Source organism: Staurois parvus, unplaced genomic scaffold (genome assembly GCF_062004578.1).
Source record: "Staurois parvus isolate SC_StPar_1 unplaced genomic scaffold, SC_StPar_1.0 ptg000086l, whole genome shotgun sequence".
In the NCBI taxonomy this organism is placed as follows: Eukaryota; Metazoa; Chordata; class Amphibia; order Anura; family Ranidae; genus Staurois; species Staurois parvus.
Genome location: NW_028317882.1, coordinates 1578580 through 1593459, shown reverse-complemented (window position 1 = coordinate 1593459; position 14880 = coordinate 1578580). Strand labels below are relative to the sequence as shown.

Here is a 14880-nt window from a genome sequence, read left to right as displayed (position 1 = left end):
ATTAATAGTTTTGGAATTTCAAGTAAACTTCAGGCCTAAAATGCGAATTTTTAACGTGTGCAAAAAATTAAAACATGGCTCAAGCAGTGATAGGGATAAATCAACTAGCATTAGTCAAACATGTTATAAAAGCTGCAGCTAGGCTAATACCCTCTCATCCTATGCCATGAGTTCTTGAACCCCAAATTCTAGTTATACTAAACTATACAATACAAAACTGTACAACAATTCTGGCTTTTACATATCTCCCTTTCAGTTTCCAGATTAAATCATTGCTTCTCTTATAAACGTATCCTTTCCTTGTGAAGCCTTCTCATTTACACATCAAAGACCTCCCTCATGCTGGTCCCCTTCTGGGGGGGCTTATCAGAATCTGAAGACCCCGTAAGCAAGGGGGCCCCAGATCCTGCCCACCATGTGAATGAGTATGGGGTACTAGTACATAGTACCCCTACTCATTCACCAAAAAAGTGTAAATGAAGACAGGAACCAGGTTAAATAAATTTAAAAAAATTGTCCCCTGGTATAGATCCATCGTCAGTCACGATGAACGTTGTTCCGCAGACTAGTGTCCCCATTGTTAAAAGAAAAAAAAAAAATCTGCACCCAATAATGGCTCCCGCTGGTTGACAGTTCTGCTTCATACTGTAGTTTCCACTAAATAAACTGCCGGTCGCTCATTGCTGTATGCTCGGATAAGGGTCTGGTATAGATTTTGGGAGGGACCCACGCTGTGTTGGTTTTGTTTTTGTTTTTTTGTTTTTTTAATTTTGGCCTGGGATTCCCCTCAAATTCCAGGTCTGGTATGATTTGGGGGAAACTCCATGCATTTAAAAACTTTTCTTTTTTTTTCAAAGCCAGCATTCTTTTGTGTACAGTTAGCTGTCAGCAAAGACACGGTGGCCGCCCACTCCTTAAGAACCCGCTATTCACTACTAAACACCAGCACAAAAACTGAAAAACACTGGAACAATAATGCTAATATTGAGCGTTTTTTTTAATCCAGCGTTTTTCTGTTGCTTTTTTTTTTTTTTTTAAACTCCAGGTGTGCATGAAGCCTTACAGATTGTTAAGCTGCAACATATAAAATTTTTGTTTTTGGGTTTAATACCACTTTAATATCCTTTGCAGGTGATATTTTTAGAGTATAGTATTCCTGTACAACTGCTGACAGCCGGTGGACCCCTCTGACAGTAAGGGTAACTAGAGCAAAACAAACTTGTGTCAGTCTCTTATAACAGTCAGACTGGTGTTTTGTAAAGAAAACAGACTAGCTTGTAGATATCACACTATTATGACCTGATATTCAGGTCTTTGAAAGCACACGTTGGAACACGATAAATAAAAGAAAAGAAAAAAAGTAAGAAATGAGCAAAGGAAAACAGTGCATGAAATAGGTAAATATGCATTCTATTCACATTGAGCGTTTACATTACCTGATGACAAGTAAAGGCTCACTTCTGTCTTCTGATCTGTCTTTGTACGGGATGTTTGTGACATGATGTCAGCCACACTAAGCTTGGCGTTGTCACAAGGTGTGAGGACCTGTGAGAAATGGATGGTGTATACAAGTGTAAAGGTCAGAGAATTGTGATGAAGTGATTTGATACGTAGTAGACATTTACTGTCGTAGCACCTAAATGTTCCTTATTAGGTGAAATTGTCCCTCTTTTGGCACTTAACCTGGGTTATTATTATTATACAGGATTTATAAAGCGCCAACAGTTTGCTCAGCACTTTACAATATAAAGGGAGACAATACAGCAACAATACAGTTCAATACAAGAGGGTTAGTAGGGCCCTGCTCCTTGGAGCTTACAATCTAAGAGATGAAGTTGATGTATAAACCTCTATGATAAATGTACTACTTAACATCCAGAGCGGATTAATGACACTAAATTTTTCCTCAAACCCCCAAATTATTACATTTGCTTTACTGAAAACTAGTATAGGAGAAAAGTAACGATATAAAAAGGTTTAGCTATCATTTTTGAATAGTTATTCCTCATAGTATGTGTAGCTGGGGATGTCGCAAGGGCTTCTCCTTTGCTTACATATTATAAAAAGTATGGTGATGTATTTCCGGCGCGGACGCCATCTTGCTACACCCAAAAAGCCCATGCAAGTACAGCCATAACATGAGGTTTTACAGCTTGTTTTATTCTGTGCAAAAGTGAGTGGGCAATTGGCTATACATGTTTTAAAGGCATATTAAAACAGATTTACACTATGGGAGATCTTTTTTCTGTCTTTATCCTGACCCTAATGTGAGCTGGCTGGTATCTCACTATATCATCCCTAGAGGGGATCCTGCTGCTTCTTCCATTAACCTGTGAAGGGGATATCACCGCTGCGGACAGATATTATCCTCGAAGGGGGGACCAAACCGTGGAAGGTCACTTGTGTCTCTTAACAGGCGTTTTGGCCCTTTTGGGTCGCTTCAAGGAAGTGAGGGTCAATTCAGCTGTTTATGGATTATTTCCTATTGGTTGTCGTGCATATTCACTTTATCACCTACACTTTCTGAAGACGTTAGAATATTTGGTGTTTACGCACCTTTGAACTTTTTTCTTTTTTTTTGAACTTATTTCATGCGATAATTTTTAAAAATAGTTTTTTTGGTTAATCATTTCTGGTGATATATTTTTATTATGTATATTTATTTTTTATCATATTTATGTCATTTAATCACTGCACTTGTCACTACTGTGTGATAATAAATCCCATATTTAGGGATTCACGGAGCTTTTCACCTATTTTTCACTTTTATTAGGCAATTTATAGCCTTTGTGGTCACCAGTATTGTCAGAGTGATAATTGATCCCACATTTAGGGATTCACCATTTTTTTATTATTATTATTATTATTATACAGGATTTATATAGGATTTATATAGTGCCAACAGTTTGCTCAGCGCTTTACAATATAACAGGAGACAATACAGCAACAATACAGTTCAATACAAGAGGGATAGGAGGCTCCTCGGAGCTTACAATCTAGGAGATTTTTATATTTATTAATATCTTTCACTTTATTGTAGTCCCATCAGGAATTTTTTTCTTTCACTGGCGTTTATTTTCAATATTTATTCACCAATATTGTTAGAGTGATAATTGATCCCACATTTAGGGATTCACTATTTTTTAGTTATTAATATCTTTCACTTTATTGTAGTCCGATCAGGACTTTTTTTCTCCTTCACTGGCGTTTATTTTTAACATTTATTCACTTTTCCATCTCACTATGGATCCCCTAGTGGATCAGTTCTCTTCATGATTGTTGAGTGAGTGGCATATTTATCCACTGTATGCACTGAGGATAATGATTAGTCACCATTAGGATATATTTGGTATGAGTTATATTGGGTTTTAATACCGTTTTGTATTATTATATTTGGTTTTTTGCTATAAGTCATGGTAATATGTAGGGTAGCGCTGCACCATACTTTTTATAATTTGCAATTATCCATTTGGTATATGGTTGGGTGCTAGCAGCCCCCTCCTCTTTATTATCATTTGTGTTTTTTAGTAGCGCAGGAGGCCCTTATTGTGTTTTTTCTATATCCTTTGCCTATATACTTAGTACATACTCCCAACCTTTCCATAAGGAGGAGGGGCATTTTAGTACTATGTCTGTAGGGGTGAACTCTTATTCCAATGACTCTTTGCAAGCTTGGGAGCAGCCCGATCATTTTTAAATTGTATTATTATTATTATTATACAGGATTTATATAGCACCAACAGTTTGCTCAGCACTTTACAATAGAACGGGAGACAATACAGCAACAATACAGTTCAATACAAGAGGGTTAGGAGGGCCTTGCTTCTTGGAGCTTACAATCTAAGAGGGACCCTGATAATATTATTCTGCTTAAGTAAAAAATAAAGTTTTGGCTTTACAATGCATAATATGAATTTACTGTTTTGGGACTCTTGGGGACTTTTTTTTTTTTTTAAAAGATTTTTGTTTTTTTATTTTAAGATTTTAGAATTTAATTGTAAGATTTTAGAATTTCTTGATTTTAAGATTTTAGTTTTAACTCTTTAGTTCTTGAGTCTGCACATCTAATGTGGTCATTATAAGGGCTTCCCACAATTCCTGGTAAATTAAACCGCATACACAAAGTATGACGAGTGCAGCTGGAGGTGCTTGAATATCCAAATATGGATAGGAACACCCATAGCTCCCAAGGCAAGAGGTTGGAAGTATTGGCTTGAAGTTGGAGTATTCTAGACATGTAAGACTATATTTAAGTAATAACTAAAGGCAAACTTAGTGTTTTTTTTTTTTTTCCATTTTGGATAGAATGTAGAGGAATTAGAAACCCCATTGGGTTTTCTATTTCATTGAGGTTTGTGTCCCCATTAGAGATATTGACCCTCTCTATTTATCATGTGTACCATTATCAAAAGTGAAAGTAAAAGAAAAGCACTAATTTTGGGTTGACACCAGAAGAATAGTAAAAAGGAACTTTTACAATGGGGACACTAGTTCTGGTGACCCTGGTGATAACCAGGAACTTACTGACTTTGGAGGTATTTCCTCTAACTTCCTGCTTTGACTATGGGACAGGAAGTGAAATGTAATCTCCCAAATCGGACACACAAGAAACTGACAGTAAGTATAACCCCCCCCCCCCCTATACACTATATTTATTATTTATTCACTTCAGGTACTTATATAGCGCCATCAATTTACGCAGTGCTTTACATATATATATTGTACATTCACATCAGTCCCTAACCCTCAAGGAGCATACAATCTAAGGTCCCTAACTCACATTCATATACAAGGGCCAATTTAGACAGGATCCAATCAACCTACCAGCATGTCTTTTGGAGTGTGGGAGGAAACCCACGCAGGCACAGGGAGAACATGCAAACTCCAGGCAGGAGGTGCCGTGGCTGGGATTTGAACCAACGACCCTAGTACTGCCAGGCGGAAGTGCTAACCATTTAGCCGCTGTGCTGCCCAGAAAACGAAAGAAAAAAAGTGTTGGCTTTAGTTCTACTTTGAAATATTGCTTTCTGATGGACTAACCATTTAAAGGAAAATGATCATGTACTGTGGCAGATTTTGAGTTACTGCTATAAAATGTGCAAATAATCTTTGATGTGACATATATCATTTACAGATTTGAGGATACTCCCTCTGCTGCCAATTTTCTTTTTTTTTTAAATATTAACACAGATTTATTCATTTGTTCATTAAGATCCTGTTCACTTATAAATCTAAAAAAAAAAATGAACAAACAGATTCTCATGAACTTAGATGCTTTGAATGTTGTGTAAGTGCAGGAAACTTATGGGACATTTTGTTTTACAGGTACCAGGTGTGTGATGGTGGCTACAGTCTGTCTTGTGGATACTGATGTGTTCTTCCTTGTTGGCCACTGGAGTCTCAGGCTGTTCATGAAAACAACAGTGTGCTGGTGAGTTACCGAGCCCTAGAGACCACACTGTAAAATCTTGACAGTGTACTGGGCATGAGTCATTATTTCCATACATTCCCTAATGCATGCTGTGTGCGCTTTGACTGACCTCAGGATTCTGACTAGAACAATGTGATGACTAAGGCAGGGCGTGCTTGTGATCTGACCTTGTGGGGCTGAGCTCAGTGTAAAAGAGACAATGCCTTAAGCCTATGGTCCAGCCACCAATCTATACTCTTAAACAGAAGATGAACTCTGCACAGTAGTTCAATTAGGATTTAAAGTAGTATTTTTTCTAATTAATTCTCCCTCCTCTTTTTTAACAGAAAAAACCCAATCTCTTTTTACCATCTCCATGCTCCAGGTTGGAGGGGAAGGGTTGGGGGTTACATGCAGCAGTTTCATTTTAAATATACTTCATTTTGCATTTTCCCCAGAAATATTTGCATAATCTTTTTTTCTGAAAGCCAACTCTGTTTTTAAGGATAGTTTCAAATTACAGTAGTAACATAAGAAATATTAAAATAGAAGTTCTACTTAAAGCATTATTAAAGGTAATTTTTTTAAAAATAATAAACATGTTATACTTGCCTGCTCTGTGCAAACGTATTGCACAGAGTGATCCCAAACCTCCTCTTCTGGAGTCCCGTGTCGGGGCTCTCGGCTCCTCCTTTTCTGTGTCTGCCCCCATAGCAAGTGTTTGCGATGGGATCAGATGTGTGGGCTTGCTCCTGAGCTGGGCTCTGTGTGTCCATAGACCCAAATCCTCACAGGATTTGATTGACAGTAGCAGGAGCCAATCTTTCCCACAGCTGCCTTTGAGTCCTGTGAAGAGAGAGCAGCTATGCTGCTTTCAGGCAAAGTGCTGGATCAAAAGAGGAGCAAAGTAAGTGTTTTGGGGGGTTGCTACTGGAAGGTTTTTAGGTTGAACAAATTCAGTTGCCCATTCAGCAACCACCACACACTAATACTCACCTTCCATGCATCCACCTGCTTTCCTAGGCAGAATATATGAAGTCCTTTCCATTTCTACAGTATGTTATAATTGATTTAATGGGACTGGATAGTTGAAGGGGAAACTGCCACATTTAATGTAGGCTTAATGCCTGGTACACGCTACCAGCAATCTTTCATTCAACCCAGCAGGCTCGGGGGGAGCTCACTGTACTAACTATCCAATTTTAGTACAGCTATCTCCCCACTGAGCTATTGTGTTCTGACAGGAGGCTGCCACCCCCCTTCCACCCACCAGAACACATCCATTGGCTGCCAGCGCTGATCCAATTTTAGTTTTCCAGCATTCCCAGTAGACAGAAGCTGGTCAAGCTGGTGTACACATGGGCCGACCCACATGGAAGAAAAATATATTTGAAATATATTTTAAAAATATTCTTCCCAAATATATTGCCATATATTTTAAATACTACAATTGTGGCCTTATTCAATATATTTCAAAATATATATACTGCATGTTGAAATGCGTTTTTACAAAATATATGAAAAATATTTTTAAAAATACATTTTCAAATATACTGTATGTCTTTAAAAATACAAATCTACACTTTTGGAATGCATTTACTAATATATGTAAAAATATATGTTAAAATTACTTTTTTATATGTAAAAAAAAATCTGAAGAATATATTTTAAGAATATATATTCTTCAGATTATTTTTTGGAAATATATTGAATATGGCCAAAATTGTAGTATTTCAAATATATGGCAATATATTTGGGAAGAATATTTTTAAAATACATTTAAAATATATTTTTCTTCCATATGGGGAATGTTGGCCAGTTTCGTTTGAACCAGGTGATACTGGCTGATATTCGGCCCGTGTGTATGCATCGGGGTTTAAGGGTGAATGTATTCAGCTGTAATCCATTTGAGAAAATGTTGCCTGAAACCTCAATGTTCATAGTTATAGAACAAATAGTTCCAGGAAAGGGAGTCAAATGCATTCTGTATATCAAACGAAGATGCATCTCTGGGATCTTCCATTGTTGGCCAAATTAATCGAGTAAAGAATAGTCATGATATTATTGCTTTGAAGCCTCACTTACATCAAGGTCCCCATCAAAATATGGAACCAACTGATCTGAATCCTCATTCTATGAGTCTGAGGACACGTCACTGACATTAGCTGAGAGCTGGATAAAATCTTGTAGCAGGCCAGATGTGGCCCATGGGCTGTAGTTTGGAGAGCCCTGCTTTAATTTATTATTTGAATAAAAAAGTGAAATCATTTAAAGCCATACTATATGGGGGTAACTTGATTATCCTATGTAATGACCTGTATCTCGCTGATATACTTTTAAGAATTTAGTGGCTATACAGTATAGCACAGACATTTACAAGAGGAAGACAGACATGCATTAAAGTATGCATGCCATTTTCTTATATTATGCTAGGCATAGTAATGTTGCTTTTGTATTGATCCATTATAAAAGATATACAGTATATGGTCAAATCCAAGAATCAGCTCTAGCAAGAATGTAAGAATGCCATATTGAATGTGTGCTTCATTTCTGGAAAATGTTCAGCTCAATTCATTGTAGCTGCTTCATTCTGACACATCTGGGCAAAAAATTTTGTATGCAAAAAATTACCATACAAGAAGTATTAAAAATAAGAAAAAACTATCACACTGCTCTTTGGACACACTGTAAGATTAAGCTCTTTCTCTTAGTTTACATGAGATTGATAAAACAGCTCATTTACGTACATTTTTATAGCAAATACTGTATTTATTAGGAATTGCATGCATAACCCTACGTTGCAGTCTCAGTTTTAATTTTACAGTGCCAGTAAAAGGCAGATGTACCTTTTTTTATAAACTTTGGCTAAACCTACTTACCTACCTCTTACTCCCAAAAACTAAAAATATCTTCAGCTCTGGTCACATCTGTGTGCTGAATCCCATTACTATGAATGGAACTGTATATTGTGACTGGAGAGTCTTGGTATATGGCTCTATTGAAGTCAATGCGGACCCTGCTGCACAGGAACAGCCAGCACTGATGGGATTTTCCTTTGAACTGGCTGTAAACTCTGGAAGACGCAGCTGCTTTAAAACTAATGTAAGTAAACAGCTGGGGAAGAGGCAAATGTGTTAAAGTGGCCATATACTTAGCATTTTGTGAATAATATACAGTAGATCTACAGTAACCAATCTATCATCAATTATGTTATGAATGATACAAGACACATGGTATTGTTCAGAATTTTGCAATCAACTGACGATATAAAAATGTAAAGTATTTGCTATAAATGTTAACAGTCTATTAAAAAAAATTTAAAGTGATGGTCAGTGCCATACTAATAGCATCATGGGCCCCTGGGCAAAGTATTTACATGGAGCCTCTGCTTGGCAGATGGTAACCTGCGGCACGCTACGCGTGAGTTGGCTAAATTATGCTACATATTGGGTATGGTTTTTCAGTCTGATTAGAAATAACAAATAAACAAAACCAGGGAATTATCCCAAATTAATTCACCCCCTGTACACACTGTCCTGCCCTCTCTACACACTGCCCCCCCATACACACTGCCCCCTGTCATAAATGCCTCTCCCAGCATATCAGCTGCCTGCATTTATGTAGCAGTACAGGACTGGTGGGCAGGCAGGAGGGTACAGTACGGGGTGGAAGAAACACAAGCGAGTACAGTATAGGGTGCAGTAATGTATAGTAGAAGGCTAGAGCAGTATAGTGGCAGGCTAGAGCTATATAGTGGCAGGTTAGGGCAGTATAGTAGCAGGTTAGGGCGGTATAGTGGCAGGTTAGGGCAATATAGTGGCAGGTTAGGGCAATATAGTGGCAGGTTAGGGTGGCATAGTAGCAAGTAGGACAGTATAGAGACAGGTTAGGACGGTGTAGTGGTGGGTTAAGGTGGCATAGTAGCGGGTTAGGGTGGTATAGTGGCAGGTTAGGGTGGTATAGTGGCAGGTTAGGACAGTGTAGTGGCTGGTTAGGACAGTGTAGTGGTTGGTTAAGACTGTGTAGTGGCTGGTTAGGACGGTGTAGTGGCTGGTTCGGGTGGCATAGTGGCAGGGTTAGGGTGGCATAGTGGCAGGGTTAGGGTGGTATAGCGGCAGGTTAGGGTAGTATAGGGGCAGGTTAGGGTGTTATAACAACAGATTAGGGTGGTATAGAGACAGGCTAGGGTAATATGTTGGCAGGTTAGGGTGGTATGGGGGCAGGTTAGGGTGTTATAGCGACAGATTAGGGTGGTATAGTAACAGGCTAGGTTAATATAGTGGCAGGTTAGAGTGGTATAGGGGCAGGTTAAGGTGCCCCAAAGGTAGTAAACTTTTTTGCCTATTTTTACCTACAGGTAAGTGTATATTAAAGCTTACCTGTAGGTAAAAATAGGCAAAAAAGTTTACTGAATATCTCCTAAATGTGCACCTTTTAGATGATATTCCAGTGAGCAGCAGCTGGTGATGTCACCAATACATGAGCTCTGAAGGAACAACATACTCATACTGTTCTTTCAGAGCTCTGTTCCATAAACCGCGAGTCCTACTCGTATTGTGCGGGAGTGCCGTCATCGCTGCTCAGCCATAGCCTGTGAACCTGAAAGGAAGACTAGGTGAAGATGGAAGCCTCTGCAGTGCTCACAGTGTGCTTGCTGGAGGGCTTCGTTTTAAAGTAAGTTTTTCATAATGTGCTAGTATGCGATGCACATTATGGTATTACCTTGCAAGGAGTTATTTTTTTTTTCTTTTATTGGGGAACTTTACTACCTCTATAAACCTCAGTTTTTTAAGCCCTTTTTCATACCTGTTGTAATCACTGAGTAAGCTTCTTCGTCTTTTAATTATCATTCATTGCTATGTTTCATTATATTCATTTAATTCATAACACTGTCCCAGGTTTCTTTTTTCCTGTTGGCTCCTTTCTCTTGCAACAACCTATGAAACCACCATTGTATGCAGGGACTAGAGTTGTATCTCCCTACACTGTGTGCATCTATAGAAACACTCAGCCCCACAGCCTAGAATGGCAAGGACCTACCATGCTCCTCCCTTAACCCCCCCCCCCCCCTCCACACACACACACACACCTCACCCTTTTCCAAGCTAACAGACTGACTGGAGACTGCACTGTTCACTGTCAACTCTTTACTGTAAAGACCAGAAGTTCGGGGAAGCAGGAGTGAGAGAGCCAGAAGCAGTGAAAATTGTAAACTGCAAGTACTGGGGTAGGAGGTTTAACAAATCCTTTATTTTATTGTGCTCAATGTGTTAAATTAAAAATGGTTTAATCAATCTGAATTATGATCAGTTCTCACAAAACATGCAGACATTTGTTTGATCAGTCAGAAGTGATTGACAAAAGTTCCACTACAGTTGATCATTTTCAAGTGAAATGTTCACTAAGTCAATCAAATGTAGGATTTTTTGTTTGTGATTTGCATTCAGTTTGATCGTTTTAATCACATTGAATTAGTGTAGTTTAGCTTTGGGCGATAGGTGGGAGGGTGCATTTCCCAAATGTTTTTATAAAGGTACAGCTGTCCTTTACATTTTTGACAACTCTATAAGAAGCATGACTGGTAACCTTTTCTCATGCATACAGGCAGAGAGCAGCGATGTGATGATAAGCATAGCAATTTTGCATATGACTTCTCTTTCTAAATGACTCGGTTCATAAGATTTCTCCAGAAAAGTCACCTTGCTAATGAAACAGGGAAGTTTTTAGTCCTTTGTTTGCTTCATTAGAATGTTAATGGTTGATTTGTTGATTTTACATTTTGCAAAGTCACATACATATGGGCCAATGTATGCCCCAGGCTTTCTAAACTCATCAAGGTTTTTGTTCAGGGTATTGCTTAACTTGGTAAGATACCCAATATACATATTCCTATCTATACACACGTTTGTATGCTTGTTAATGAAAGCAAAACTCCAGCCAAAATGTATTTGGATAGTGTAAGGGAAGAGTTAGAAGTAGACGTGAGTGGTAATCTCCCCAGCAGAGACTCATGCACCAATAATTACGTGGCAAAGCTTGTAATTGTTCCTTAATCTGCTATTGCTATCTTTGTTTCAAGTGTATACTAGTTGTATGCAAACGTGCATTTAATGGCTAAAAACTGTATTTTTTATATCCCCTTGTTCAACTTTCCTCTCCTGTAAGGCTGAATTTGCATAGCTGAATCCCAACAGCAGTGTACGTTGTGACCATTGCAGCTTTTCTTGTCTGTTTCCACAGCCAGCTATCCAGGGCTGTGGATAAGGGGTTTCACCAGTCCTCCTGTATGGGGCTCAGGCCAGCAGGGGGCCCAGGCAGCTTGGTGAGTCAGATATGGGCAGGAAGGATGATCGGCAGGGCCGGGGGCAATCACTGGAACCAATCCCCTGTATGGTTCTTTCTGCAGCAGCTCAACGTTGGTGGCTTCTTCTCTCCCTCCCATTGGCTTTCAGCTGCTGCCTCATACAGGGGATTGGTTTCCCCACTGCACCCATCACCCTCCCTATGCACTATACATTTCCCCCTGCTGCCCAGGCCCCCTTTGTGTCCCCACCCCCGCAGTGCTGCCAGCTTCCCTCCTCTTCATCCCACTGGCAAGCACACAATAGGATCCTTCAGGATGGAGAGTGGGGGAAGGGTCTGGTAAATATGTTACATTTACCAGCCACTTCCTTTCCTGAATGAACACCATGAATGATTGGTATCGAACATTCACTATGTTCATTCAGAACAGAAGCATAGTAAACTTTTTTTTTTGAGGGGGGCTGTCAGGTTAGCTGGATGGGGCCTTGTGGCTTCTAACAGCAGCCCTGCAGCTATCACCTGTGGTTATTGCGGTTGGACACAATGTGTGTGTTTCAGGATTCACACAGTTCCTAAACACCAATGCAAATGCAGCATAACGGTGATAGAATATTTCTCCAGAAGGGCACTGATAGGAACTGTGATAGCCGAGGCTGGAGACCTCCATTTTTTGAGCTTGTAGGTTGTGAACTTTAAAAACATATATTTGTTAAAGGTACATTTGTGTTTGATATTTAACTACCATTTTTAAAGACAACTCGGGCACTGCAAGTGCTACATGCTTGTTGGGTCAAGGAGGAACTGAAGAGGCTGCATTGCTTACCCTATTCCTGCTCTAGCATTCTTCTTTTCTCCCTCTGGTACTCAGGCTGTGGAAGGTCCCTTTGGGGGAGATTTACTAAAACTGGTGCACACAGGATCTGCTGAAGTTGTGCATGGTAGCCTATTAGCTTCTAACTTCAGCTAGTTCAATTACGTTTTGACAATAAAACCTGGAAGCTGATTGGTTTCTATGCAGAGCCGCACCAGATTTTGCACTCTCCAGTTTTAGTAAATAGCCCTGCATCGATGACACGAAGAGGGTTGTCAACCTGGTATTGTGCATGGAGGTGGTAGGTGTGCAACTATGGCTGGGAGCGCCGTGGAGAGGAGGCTTCATGCGAGTTGACACTGATAAAGGGAGTCTACAGGAATGAGAAATAAGGCAAGTATTACTCCTTATTCCTGTACCCCTAGACTTATTGAGCAGGAATACCTGGAGTTGGGCCTTAAAGTGATATTAAACCCTATTTTTTAAGCAATTTAACATACTGACCTAAACACTTACCATGTATTCCACTTTGTTTTTTTTCTTTTTAATAGTTAAATTTTTATTGTGTACTTCAGCAAGACAAGGAATCTTAAAAAAAGAAAGTAATGGTACAAAACTCAGGAACATCCAATAACACCAAACAGTCAGAGCAGAATCACAGCATATTGCATAAGTACAAAAACAGTAAATGAAGACAAAGGTTATCCATCATATAATAAAAGGGTGGTAACTAGACCAAAAATATCTACCTATCAGGGGAAACCTCCTGGATATATAGACTTACCGTAGCTGTATGTTGTGTAGACATAAATGTACGATACTTCTTAAGCAGAGTCTTGCTTACGTACTTAGTATTTTCCAAATTAGAACTTAAAAGAAAGAAAACCCAACTAAGAACATAAGTTGGTAGCCCTGTGCCAACTGACATACATCAAGTAGCATGTCCTACAATATATGTGTAAACTTTAGTCAGTAGTAGATGATTGTAGCTGTATTAGTGCACTTGCTACAGAAACAATTGTGTACTGTCCACAATACTTTTTTTATTTGCACTAACATGCAATTTTCAGGACAAGCTTTTGGGGTATGTCCCCTTCTTCAGGGTCCAAGCAGTACTACTTCACAAAGTTTTCTGCTAAAACTTTATGAAGTAGTACTGCTTGGACTTTGTATTTCAATGGTTTTTATTAATTTAAAACAGAGGCAACAAAACACACCCACGCAGGGCTATCAATTGCACAGATAAAGAAAGCAAAATAGAAAAAAGAGTGCTCTTAACGCCAACAAGGGAAAAGGTACGCCCACGCAGGGGCTATCAATGGCACATAGGTTACAATAACATTAATGCAACTCTAACTAGGTAACAACTAAAGGCAGCTGTCCACTGTCACACCAGAAACAAACAGAGAAAGGGAAAAAAAAAAAACAAAGAGCAGGGGTCCAAGAGCACCAATACCGAATGCCATTACATCCCCAGTCTAGCCGGGGGGAGCGTGGGTAAGGAATAATGCAACCACGGCTCCCATATTTTCAAAAATTTATGTTGGGAGTCATTGCAGATACTCGACATCTGTTCGTTGAGCATCATAGTGGTCATACGATCCCGCATCCCTTGAAGAGGGACAAACGGACTCTTCCAGGCCTGAGCAATTGTTCTAGTGGCCAATAAAAACAAATAGGAAGCACACTTCTGCTGGTGAGCCAAGAGGCCCGGTATGGGGCAATGAAGCAAGGCATACCGAGCATCCCGGCGAATGGAGAGATGGAACAAGGTGAAAAGGAAGCCAAACACACGAGACCAAAAAAACGAAACAGTCTCGGGCATGACCACCAGATATGCAATACATCGCCACGATGGCCACAACCCCGAAAGCATTGATCACTGCAGGCAGGGTTCGCCTGGGCCAAACGAGCCGGAACCCAATACCAACGAAACAATACCTTTATAGGCTGCCTCCAGCCTGGTCGTATTGAATGAGTATTTAGCTATGAGTGACCAGGCCTTATTCCAGTCCTCCGGTTCCACAGCCACTCCCAGGTCGCGCTCCTACTGAACAACATATGAAAGAGAAGTATGCGACGAGCGTCTGTTCAGAGCTGCATAAAGAAGGGATATAAGGCCAGGGATGCCCGGACGCTGCTGGCAAAGCTGTTCAAAGGCAGATTTCTGGTACGGGAAAGCAGAAGTGCCCCACAATGAGAGCAGCCAGTGCCGCAATTGAAGGTATCGAAAAAATTCAGCCGGGGGAACGTCCCGGGACTCCCGAAGAGAATTCCAGGTGGGGAAGGACCGAAAAATCAAAAAGTGTCGCACCTGCGAAAAACCATTAGTCATCCACCAAGAAAACGCCCTTGG

General features: G+C 39.8%; 1 protein-coding gene across 2 annotated transcripts in view; it reads left to right on the top strand.

Moving 5' to 3' along the window:
* Window positions 1–14880, top strand: part of RBPMS (RNA binding protein, mRNA processing factor) — a 294262-nt gene that overhangs the window by 264498 nt on the left and 14884 nt on the right. For both annotated transcript variants that reach the window (XM_089669979.1, XM_089669978.1), the window contains one exon: window positions 5326–5431. In XM_089669979.1, coding sequence (XP_089526105.1) covers window positions 5326–5371 — 46 coding nt within the window. In that variant the 3' untranslated portion in view covers window positions 5372–5431. The remainder of the gene's footprint in view (window positions 1–5325; window positions 5432–14880) is intronic.